The sequence below is a fragment of the Oncorhynchus gorbuscha genome, linkage group LG21, assembly GCF_021184085.1.
Source record: "Oncorhynchus gorbuscha isolate QuinsamMale2020 ecotype Even-year linkage group LG21, OgorEven_v1.0, whole genome shotgun sequence".
Taxonomy (NCBI): Eukaryota; Metazoa; Chordata; class Actinopteri; order Salmoniformes; family Salmonidae; genus Oncorhynchus; species Oncorhynchus gorbuscha.
Genome location: NC_060193.1, coordinates 53,745,492 through 53,757,881, shown reverse-complemented (window position 1 = coordinate 53,757,881; position 12,390 = coordinate 53,745,492). Strand labels below are relative to the sequence as shown.

The 12,390-nt window shown below is 47.1% G+C and overlaps 2 protein-coding genes across 3 annotated transcripts in view; one reads left to right on the top strand and one right to left on the bottom strand.

Moving 5' to 3' along the window:
* The first annotated feature begins 964 nt into the window (after positions 1–964).
* LOC124008830 lies at positions 965–2,696 on the top strand. Of its 2 annotated transcripts, none has more exons than XM_046320402.1 (2): positions 965–1,541; positions 1,757–2,696. In XM_046320402.1, exons 1-2 carry the CDS (start codon positions 1,208–1,210, stop codon positions 2,443–2,445), a joined length of 1,023 nt encoding a protein of 340 aa, XP_046176358.1. In that variant the 5' UTR covers positions 965–1,207; the 3' UTR covers positions 2,446–2,696. The 2 variants fall into 2 exon arrangements, with proteins under 2 accessions (XP_046176358.1, XP_046176357.1); XM_046320401.1 differs by having other exon boundaries at positions 1,724–2,696.
* Positions 2,697–5,401: 2,705 nt separating this feature from the next.
* Positions 5,402–12,390, bottom strand: part of LOC124008662 (solute carrier family 35 member G2-like) — an 8,183-nt gene continuing 1,194 nt past the window's right edge. Inside the window, exon 2 of the mRNA XM_046320141.1 lies at positions 5,402–7,363. Within this exon, the coding sequence (XP_046176097.1) occupies positions 5,929–7,353 (1,425 nt within the window). The 5' untranslated portion in view covers positions 7,354–7,363 and the 3' untranslated portion in view covers positions 5,402–5,928. The remainder of the gene's footprint in view (positions 7,364–12,390) is intronic.

The following is a 12,390-nucleotide window of genomic DNA, read 5'->3' as shown; positions in this document are numbered from 1 at the left end:
TATCTCACTCTCCCTCTCTCTCTCTGTCTCTTCCTCTCTCTATCTGTCTCTCCGTCTCTCTCTCTTCCTCTCTCTCTCTCTCTCTAATTCCTCTCTCTCTCTCTCTCTCTCTCCCTCTGTCTCTCTGTCTCTCTCTCTATCTGTCTCTCCCTCTCTCTATCTGTCTCTCCCTCTCTCTATCTGTCTCTCCCTCTCTCTATCTGTCTCTCCCTCTCTCTATCTGTCTCTCCCTCTCTCTATCTCACTCTCTCTCTCTCTTCCTCTCTTTCTCCCTCTCTCTCTCTCTCTCCCTCTGTCTCTCTGTCTGTCTCTCTCTCTCTCCCTCTGTCTCTCTGTCTGTCTCTCTCTCTCTCTCTCTCTCCCTCTGTCTCTCTGTCTGTCTCTCTCTCTCTCTCTCCCTCTGTCTCTCTTCCTCTCTCTCTTCCTCTCTCTCTCACTTCCTCTCTCTCACTCTCTCTCTCTCCCTCTCTCTCGCTCTCTCTCTCTCTCTCTTCCTCTCTCCCTCTGTCTCTCTCTCTCTCTTCCTCTCTCTCCCTCTCTCTCTCTCTCTCTCTCTCACTCTGTCTCTCTCTCTTTCTCTCTCTCTCTCTGTCTCCCTCTCTCTCCCCTCTCTCACTCTCTGTCTCTCTCTCCCCCTCCCCCTCTCTCTCTACCTCTCTCACTCTGTCTCTCTCTCTCTCTGCTCTTCACTCTCTCTCTCTCTCTCTCTCTCTCTCTCTCTCTCTCTCTCTCTCTCTCTCTCTCTCTCTCTCTCTCTCTCTCTCTCTCACTCTCTCTCTCATATCTCTCTCTCTCTCTCATTCTCTCTCTCTCGCTCTCTGTGTCTTTTTCTTTCTTTCTCATTCTCTCTCTCTCTTCTTTCTCATTCTCTCTCTCTCTCGCTCTTTTTCTCATTCTCTCTCTCTCTCTCTCTCTCTCTCTCTCTCTCTCTCTCTCTCTCTCTCTCTCTCTCTCTCTCTCTCTCTCTCTCTCACTCTCTCACCCTCTCTCTCTCTCACTCTCTGCCTCTCTCTCTCACTCTCTGCCTCTCTCTCTCTCTCTCTCTATGCTGTAAAAGTGCCACCAGTGGCACCACTCCACCCTGCAGATTGCCCCTCCCTCACAGTACAGGTGGTTACATGGTGGTGTAACAGGCACCCTCCACAGAAGCATTACTCACACACTTTATCCCCCTTTTCTCTCCTCCCCCTCTCCTCCCCTTCTCCTCATGTATAACAGTCAACCCAGACAATTGTGGGTTCAGTCTAGTCAACTAGAGAGAGAGAGAGAGAGAGAGAGAATACAGCACAAGACCTCTGGAGTATCACTGGCAACGGGACGTTTTTTTCTGGAACAGTTTTATTTTACATACATACACACTCACATTCACACTTTCTTCCACACACACAGACTCGGAAGCGGCAGCATGTTGGTGAACAGGGTCTGGCATGTGGTGTGTGTGCTCTGCTGTGTGTGTGTGTCGGTGTGTGTGAACGCAGAGGAATATGAAGTGAACTACGCAGACAACTACGAAAAGGAGATTACACAGGACCAACAGGACGGTACGTCTGTCTTTCACTCCTTCATTTCTTCCCTTGTTCTTCTGTCTCTCCGTTTCTCTCATTGACCTGCTCCCCCTTTTCTCTCTCTGTTTCACTTGTTCACCTGAGACCTACATTCTAGAGGTGGCTTGTATGGCTGACTGTAGATTGACAGTGTGGCGTCTGGTTCCCTCTCCCCCCAGGGGACTCCCCTGTGACTACCTGCCAGGCTACAGACCTCTCTCGCTGGAACAAACTCTTCGTGGCTCTGGAGGACTCCCACCAGAGGGATATGATGCTGATGGAAGCCCTGGAGCAACGCTGTGGAGCCCCGGGAGTCTGCCAGCAGTGCCTGCCCGCCATCGAGGCAGTTTGCCGGGGGCAGACAGAGCAGGCGAGCCCCAGGCTCCATCAAGGCCTAGTGGAGCTGAAGGAGGAGGTAACAGAGCGAGAGGGGAGGATGAATTCTTCAATACAGCAGATCAGGCAGGAGGGAGCAGAAAGTTATGGGAGGATGATGGCTGTGTTACATCATCTCCTTCAGAACAGCAAAGAGCAGAACCATAGACTACATCGATTGGAGGAGTGTAAGCTGACAGGGGAGGTGACAGAAGGGGCTGGATCTATAGGAGCCGGGCATAGAGAAGCAGAGCCAATCAGGACAGGGCGTAAAGAGAATGGGTTGGGTTTGGGGGAGGGGCTTAGCGGGAGAGGTGGACCAATAGGTACGAAGCCTGGCAGTATAGGGGCGGGTCTCGGACTGGGTTTGGGCATGAAGCTGTTCTCGTCAAGCACAAAGAAACAGTTAGTGACATCATCGCCATCATCGGACCCGGGAAAGATTGAGCGGCCTCTGGTTGCTATAGCGATGGAAATGCAGAAGGTGCAGACCCAGCTGGGCCTAATATCCTCTGTAGGGAACTAAGGATGAAAAAATACACGGAGAAATTAAAGGAAGGATATCTGATGGATATTGTCCTCTATCAGGGACTGAATTAAAACTAAAATATAAACTTATTGAAATGTTGCACACTAACATATCACCTCTTTATACATTAGTAAAGCAAAACAATCGCCTTTAAATATGTTTAGTATTTTTTTTTTATTCTGTATAATTAAAGGAAATGCTCTGTGACTCTAATTGTCTAAGTGATCAATAAAGATTTGTTAAACTTTTTAATTGGTGGAAAGGGTTCCTCCTGTCTCAAGTTATACACCCACCATCATTACCATGGAAACTTGTCATCATGGACATTGTGGACAATAACAGGAGTGTCTCAGATACTGTTGACATCTCAGCTATAATCAGACACAGTTCTCTTTCTCATTACTGAGTTTACACACTTTTAATAAACTGTTTAGGATTTATGATGTTTTGCCAGACTTATAACACAGTGACTGTTCTGCTGCCACAGAACTTCATTCATCTGTGTGTGTGTGTGTGTGTTTGTGTGTGTGTGTGTGCTGGTGTGTGTGTGTGTGTGTGTGTGTGTGTGTGTGTGTGTGTGTGTGTGTGTGTGTGTGTGTGTGTGTGTGTGTGTGTGTGTGTGTGTGTGTGTGTGTGTGCGGTGGGTGACATGAGCATATAAAGTAGCAGTCGGGGTGCTGGTGTGTGTGTGGGTGACATGAAGAGAGTTATCCATATAAAGTAGCAGCCTGGGGGTGGGTAGGCTAGTAGGAGGAGGGTGTGTGTGTGGGTGACATGAAGAGAGTTTTCCATATAAAGTAGCAGCCTGGGGGTGGGTAGGCTAGTAGGAGGAGGGGTGTGTGTGGGTGACATGAAGAGAGTTTTCATATAAAGTAGCAGCCTGGGGGTGGGTAGGCTAGTAGGAGGAGGGTGTGTGTGTGGGTGACATGAAGAGAGTTTTCCATATAAAGTAGCAGCCTGGGGGTGGGTAGGCTAGTAGGAGGAGGGTGTGTGTGTGGGTGACATGAAGAGAGTTTTCCATATAAAGTAGCAGCCTGGGGGTGGGTAGGCTAGTAGGAGGAGGGTGTGTGTGGGTGACATGAAGAGAGTTTTCCATATAAAGTAGCAGCCTGGGGGTGGGTAGGCTAGTAGGAGGAGGGTGTGTGTGTGGGTTACATGAAGAGAGTTTTCCATATAAAGTAGCAGCCTGGGGGTGGGTAGGCTAGTAGGAGGAGGGTGTGTGTGTGGGTGACATGAAGAGAGTTTTCCATATAAAGTAGCAGCCTGGGGGTGGGTAGGCTAGTAGGAGGAGGGTGTGTGTGTGGGTGACATGAAGAGAGTTTTCCATATAAAGTAGCAGCCTGGGGGTGGGTAGACTAGTAGGAGGAGGGTGTGTGTGTGGGTTACATGAAGAAAGTTTTCCATATAAAGTAGCAGCCTGGGGGTGGGTAGACTAGTAGGAGGAGGGTGTGTGTGTGGGTTACATGAAGAAAGTTTTCCATATAAAGTAGCAGCCTGGGGGTGGGTAGGCTAGTAGGAGGAGGGTGTGTGTGTGGGTGACATGAAGAGAGTTTTCCATATAAAGTAGCAGCCTGGGGGTGGGTAGGCTAGTAGGAGGAGGGTGTGTGTGTGGGTGACATGAAGAGAGTTATCCATATAAAGTAGCAGCCTGGGGGTGGGTAGGCTAGTAGGAGGAGGGTGTGTGTGTGTGTGACATGAAGAGAGTTTTCCATATAAAGTAGCAGCCTGGGGGTGGGTAGGCTAGTAGGAGGAGGGTGTGTTTGGACACTGTCAGCTTTTCTCTCTCTCCTTCTTCAAGAACTAGTTTCAAAATGTCACAGGGTTCAAGGTATGTGAATCCCACCATCCTGGTTTACATGCATTGTGACCTGACACAATGATAGATGAGACAAGAGGAGAGGAGAGATGACGAGAGGAGAGGAGAGATGACGAGACGAGAGGAGACGAGAGGAGAGATGACGAGAGGAGAGATGACGAGAGGAGGGGAGACGAGAGGAGAGATGACGAGAGGAGAGGAGACGAGAGGAGAGATGACGAGAGGAGAGGAGAGGAGGAGAGAGAGAGGAGAGGAGAGAGAGGAGAGAGGAGAGGAGAGGAGAGGAGAGGAGAGGAGAGGAGAGGAGAGGAGAGGAGAGAGGAGAGGAGAGGAGAGGAGAGGAGAGATGACGAGAGGAGAGGAGAGATGACGAGAGGAGAGATGACGAGAGGAGAGGAGAGATGACGAGAGGAGAGGAGAGGAGAGATGACGAGAGGAGAGGAGAGATGACGAGAGGAGAGGAGACGAGAGGAGAGGAGAGGAGAGGAGAGGAGAGGAGAGGAGAGGAGAGGAGAGGAGAGGAGAGGAGAGGAGAGGAGAGGAGAGGAGAGGAGAGGAGAGGAGAGATGACGAGACAAGAGAAGAGAAGAGAAGAGGAGAGATGACGAGAGGAGAGATAACGAGAGGAGAGGAGACGAGAGGGGAGGTTGTTATTAGTCTTAATCACAGCTTCAGATGGATAGATACACTCGCCCTCTTCCTCATCTCTTCCTCTCTCCCACCCTCCTCTCTCCCATCCTCCTCTTTCCCATCCTGCTCTCTCCCATCCTCCTCTCTCCCATCCTCATCTCTCCCATCCTCCTCTCTCCCATCCTGCTCTCTCCCATCCTCCTCTCTCCCATCCTCCTCTCTCCCATCATTTTCCTCTTGCACCCTTCTTTTTCTCACCCTCACCCTGCCCCCTCACCCTGGCTGGCTTCCCCCTCACCCTGCTGGCTGCCCCCTCATCCTGGCTGGCTGCCACCCCCCTCACCCTGGCTGGCTCCCCCTCAACCTGGCTGGATGCCCCCCCACACCCTGGCTGTCTGTCTCTATAGTTGGCATTGACCACCTTGGCTGACCATCAGCTGGCTAGCATAGTCACTGACACTTTACCATGTGAAACTCAGCCAACACAAACACACACGCAGTCAGTAGGAAAAGCAAATAACAGTAACACAGAGGTTTTAATATGACATCACACTATCACAATAGCCAGTAAGACACCACAGTATTGGAACTTTACAACAACTGCAATACAAAATAGATATATTTACTATTCACATTGGAGTAGGTAGATGTTTTCCCTAACCACTGATACAGGGTCAGATATTTTGACACCTCCTAATGGTTAAGGTAAGGATTGGAGTTGGTGTATCTGATTCTAGATCTGTGGTTAAAGACAGCTATTTTAGCTCAAGCATAAACATTCACCATAGAGTCCTTTTAAAAACATACTGACCTCAGATAGAGAGAGCGAGGGCAAGAGAGAGAGGGGGAGAGCGAGCGGGAGAGAGAGAGAGAGAGAGAGAGAGAGAGAGAGCACAACCCCTGGGAAAAGAGAGATAGACAGAAACATAGATAGAAGGGGAGTGGTCTATTTGATTGGCAAGTCCAGAATCTTTGTGCGTGCATGTCCCCCTTGCATGTGCTTTTGTGTGTGTGCGCGAGCTTGTGTGTGTGTGTTATTTAATTGGCGAGTCCAGGATCTCTTCGTACTCTTCTCTCTGTTTCCTCCCACTTCCTCGAGAGGGGAGGAGCTTCACTGTAACAAGCCAACCCACGCTCGCCACCACCACCACACCCCCTATGACCTCACACACTGAGGGAACCAATGGTACAACAGCGATCTCCAGCACCATAGCGATCGGTACTTCCAGACCCTGTGTAGCCGACACCAAAGCTGGGTGAAGTCTGGTGAGGCCATGGGTCACCCCCACGAACCCCCCAGCAGAGCACACAGCTACCCCCAGGACGATGCACCAAGCCTGGAGACTGTCCGGCCACACTGGCCCCTGTCGGAGGAGAAGCATGGAGACTGCGGTGCTCAGACAGCCGGTCCAGCTGACAGTGAACAGAGCGGTGCCGACACTGACCCGTTCCTTCAGAGAGCGGTACATGACTAGAGCCAGAGACATCCATAGTCCTGCGAGAACAGTCAGGGACCAACCAAACGCTTCCCGCCAGAACTGGGCCGACTGTTGTGCCGGTGTCGCACTATTGGGTGTCGCACTACTGGGTATCTCCCCATTGGGTATCCCTGACCCAGTCCCGTTGTTGTTCTCATCCAGCCCTGTTGGGTTAGGAACTAGCGCCAGACCCAGTCCTAACACGCCTGTTGCTACGGTGACCAGGTCCACCAATCCCAGCCGCTCGTCCAGGAGCAACAACGCCAGAGTAGCCGACAGGACGGTGGTCGCCAGGCGCCAGGTTGTCAACATGGCCTCGTCGTCGCCGAGGGAGACGAAGGATAAGGACGAGTAAGCGCAGCAGAGGGAGAAGGAGTGAGTCAGACCGTACAGGAGCAGCTTCCGCCGATAGCCCTTTGAGCCAAAGGCCGTCTCCGCCCGTTTCATTGGTACAGTCCCATAGAGCAGCTGGAGGATGGATCGTACCAAGAGGAGAGTTAAGGGTGGGAGGTTAAAGCGTGAGGCGGCCAGGCGCGTCAGAACACACACACAGCCATGAGCCAGCCCCGCCATGACCACACTGGCCCACGTGAGCCGAGAAGCAGAGACAGACGCTTCGCTGAAACTCGCTAGCTGCTCCCCTACTCCCCCCCCTGCACCCTTCCCTCCTCCTTCCACCCCCCCCTCGCCTCCCCCCATGGGAGGTCTATGGGGTGTGTCTTTGCTTTTGTCCTTCCCTCCAAACAGAGTGCCGGCCTTTCCTGTCCACTTCCTGGCTCCTGTCAGCTGTTTCTTGTCCGAGGTCTCCTCCAGGAAGGAGCCGAAGTCCTCGAAGGAGGGCGCGTCATCGTACCCCTCATCTCCGGGCTGGGGGAAGTGTGTGTGTGTGTGGGGTGTGTGTGGGGCGTACTTGGCGGTGACGGTGTGAGGGTGGATCTTCACCCGTTTCTTGGAGCCGTCCAGGAGATGAGTGGATTCCATGGTTACTCACCTGTAGGGAGGAGAGGTGAGGACAAACGTTAGACACCGACACACACCCCTCAGACAGAAACAGAGGGGTTTCACCTAATGGCATTGTCTTCCGACCGCATTGCCATGAACTATCTATGAGTGCAGACGGAGTCGTCTATCTGACGTGACCCTCTTCTGTGTCTGCCAGGTGACTCAGTCAGTGGTTGTAATTCACTGTTCTGACGCAGAGGATGCTGCTGCAGTGGACACACACACACCTTCTACAATATACACAGACAGTAGACACACACACCTTCTACAATATACACAGACAGTAGACACACACACCTACAATACACATAGACAGTAGACACACACACACCTTCTACAATATACACAGACAGTAGACACACACACCTACAATATACATAGACAGTGGACACACACACACCTTCTACAATATACACAGACAGTAGACACACACACCTACAATATACATAGACAGTAGACACACACACACCTTCTACAATATACACAGACAGTAGACACACACACCTACAATATACACAGACAGTAGACACACACACCTTCTACAATATACACAGACAGTAGACACACACACCTACAATATACACAGACAGTAGACACACACACCTACAATATACACAGACAGTAGACACACACACCTTCTACAATATACACAGACAGTAGACACACACACCTACAATATACATAGACAGTGGACACACACACACCTTCTACAATATACACAGACAGTAGACACACACACCTTCTACAATATACACAGACAGTAGACACACACACCTACAATATACATAGACAGTAGACACACACACCTTCTACAATATACACGGACAGTAGACACACACACCTTCTACAATATACACAGACAGTAGACACACACACCTTCTACAATATACACAGACAGTAGACAGTAGACACACACACCTACAATATACATAGACAGTAGACACACACACCTTCTACAATATACACGGACAGTAGACACACACACCTACAATATACACAGACAGTAGACAGTAGTCAGTAGACACACACACGTTCTAAAATATACACAGACAGTAGACAGTAGTCAGTAGACACACACACCTTCTACAATATACACAGACAGTAGACAGTAGACAGTAGACAGTAGACACACACACCTTCTACAATATACACAGACAGTAGACACACACACCTTCTACAATATATACAGACAGTAGACACACACACCTTCTACAATATACACAGACAGTAGACAGTAGACAGTAGACACACACACCTTCTAAAATATACACAGACAGTAGACACACACACCTTCTACAATATATACAGACAGTAGACACACGCACCTTCTACAATATATACAGACAGTAGACACACACACCTACTACAATATACACAGACAGTAGACACACACACCTTTTACAATATACACAGACAGTAGACACACACACCTTCTACAATATACACAGACAGTAGACACACACACCTTCTACAATATACACAGACAGTAGACAGTAGACAGTAGACATACACACCTTCTAAAATATACACAGACAGTAGACACACACACCTTCTACAATATATACAGACAGTAGACACACGCACCTTCTACAATATACACAGACAGTAGACACACACACCTACTACAATATACACAGACAGTAGACACACACACCTTTTACAATATACACAGACAGTAGACAGTAGACACACACACCTTCTACAATATACACAGACAGTAGACACACACACCTTCTACAATATACACAGACAGTAGACACACACACCTTCTACAATATACACAGACAGTAGACACACACACCTTCTACAATATACACAGACAGTAGACAGTAGACACACACACCTACAATATACATAGACAGTAGACACACACACCTTCTACAATATACACGGACAGTAGACACACACACCTACAATATACACAGACAGTAGACAGTAGTCAGTAGACACACACACGTTCTACAATATACACAGACAGTAGACAGTAGTCAGTAGACACACACACCTTCTACAATATACACAGACAGTAGACAGTAGACAGTAGACAGTAGACACACACACCTTCTATAATATACACAGACAGTAGACACACACACCTTCTACAATATATACAGACAGTAGACACACACACCTTCTACAATATACACAGACAGTAGACAGTAGACAGTAGACAGTAGACACACACACCTTCTAAAATATACACAGACAGTAGACACACACACCTTCTACAATATATACAGACAGTAGACACACACACCTACTACAATATACACAGACAGTAGACACACACACCTTTTACAATATACACAGACAGTAGACACACACACCTTTTACAATATACACAGACAGTAGACAGTAGACACACACACCTTCTACAATATACACAGACAGTAGACAGTAGACACACACACCTACTACAATATACACAGACAGTAGACACACACACCTTTTACAATATACACAGACAGTAGACAGTAGACACACACACCTTCTACAATATACACAGACAGTAGACACACACACCTTCTACAATATACACAGACAGTAGACACACACACCTTCTACAATATACACAGACAGTAGACACACACACCTTCTACAATATACACAGACAGTAGACAGTAGACACACACACCTACAATATACATAGACAGTAGACACACACACCTTCTACAATATACACGGACAGTAGACACACACACCTACAATATACACAGACAGTAGACAGTAGTCAGTAGACACACACACGTTCTACAATATACACAGACAGTAGACAGTAGTCAGTAGACACACACACCTTCTACAATATACACAGACAGTAGACACACACACCTTTTACAATATACACAGACAGTAGACAGTAGACACACACACCTACTACAATATACACAGACAGTAGACACACACACCTTTTACAATATACACAGACAGTAGACACACACACCTTTTACAATATACACAGACAGTAGACAGTAGACACACACACCTACTACAATATACACAGACAGTAGACACACACACCTTTTACAATATACACAGACAGTAGACAGTAGACACACACACCTTCTACAATATACACAGACAGTAGACACACACACCTTCTACAATATACACAGACAGTAGACACACACACCTTCTACAATATACACAGACAGTAGACACACACACCTTCTACAATATACACAGACAGTAGACAGTAGACACACACACCTACAATATACATAGACAGTAGACACACACACCTTCTACAATATACACGGACAGTAGACACACACACCTACAATATACACAGACAGTAGACAGTAGTCAGTAGACACACACACGTTCTACAATATACACAGACAGTAGACAGTAGTCAGTAGACACACACACCTTCTACAATATACACAGACAGTAGACAGTAGACAGTAGACAGTAGACACACACACCTTCTATAATATACACAGACAGTAGACACACACACCTTCTACAATATATACAGACAGTAGACACACACACCTTCTACAATATACACAGACAGTAGACAGTAGACAGTAGACACACACACCTTCTAAAATATACACAGACAGTAGACACACACACCTTCTACAATATATACAGACAGTAGACACACGCACCTTCTACAATATACACAGACAGTAGACACACACACCTACTACAATATACACAGACAGTAGACACACACACCTTTTACAATATACACAGACAGTAGACAGTAGACACACACACCTTCTACAATATACACAGACAGTAGACACACACACCTTCTACAATATACACAGACAGTAGACACACGCACCTTCTACAATATATACAGACAGTAGACACACACACCTACTACAATATACACAGACAGTAGACACACACACCTTTTACAATATACACAGACAGTAGACACACACACCTTCTACAATATACACAGACAGTAGACACACACACCTTCTACAATATACACAGACAGTAGACAGTAGACAGTAGACATACACACCTTCTAAAATATACACAGACAGTAGACACACACACCTTCTACAATATATACAGACAGTAGACACACGCACCTTCTACAATATAAACAGACAGTAGACACACACACCTACTACAATATACACAGACAGTAGACACACACACCTTTTACAATATACACAGACAGTAGACAGTAGACACACACACCTTCTACAATATACACAGACAGTAGACACACACACCTTCTACAATATACACAGACAGTAGACACACACACCTTCTACAATATACACAGACAGTAGACACACACACCTACTACAATATACACAGACAGTAGACACACACCCCTTTTACAATATACACAGACAGTAGACACACACACCTTCTACAATATACACAGACAGTAGACACACACACCTTCTACAATATACACAGACAGTAGACAGTAGACAGTAGACACACACACCTTCTAAAATATACACAGACAGTAGACACACACACCTTCTACAATATATACAGACAGTAGACACACGCACCTTCTACAATATACACAGACAGTAGACACACACACCTACTACAATATACACAGACAGTAGACACACACACCTTTTACAATATACACAGACAGTAGACAGTAGACACACACACCTTCTACAATATACACAGACAGTAGACACACACACCTTCTACAATATACACAGACAGTAGACACACACACCTTCTACAATATACACAGACAGTAGACACACACACCTACTACAATATACACAGACAGTAGACACACACACCGTCTACAATATACACAGACAATAGACACACACACACCTACAATATACACAGACAGTAGACACACACACCTTCTACAATATACACAGACAGTAGACACACACACCTCCTACAATATACACAGACAGTAGACACACACACACCTTCTACAATATACACAGACAGTAGACACACACACCTTCTACAATATACACAGACAGTAGACACACACACCTTCTACAATATACACAGACAGTAGACACACACACCTTCTACAATGTACACAGA

Bases quoted from the DNA above. Each gene is read 5' to 3' on its own strand.
- LOC124008830 (XM_046320401.1), top strand. From the start codon at position 1,208: ATGTATAACAGTCAACCCAGACAATTGTGGGTTCAGTCTAGTCAACTA. The intron at 1,542-1,723 runs GTACGTCTGTCT...CTCTCCCCCCAG, and splicing joins TACACAGGACCAACAGGACG to GGGACTCCCCTGTGACTACC.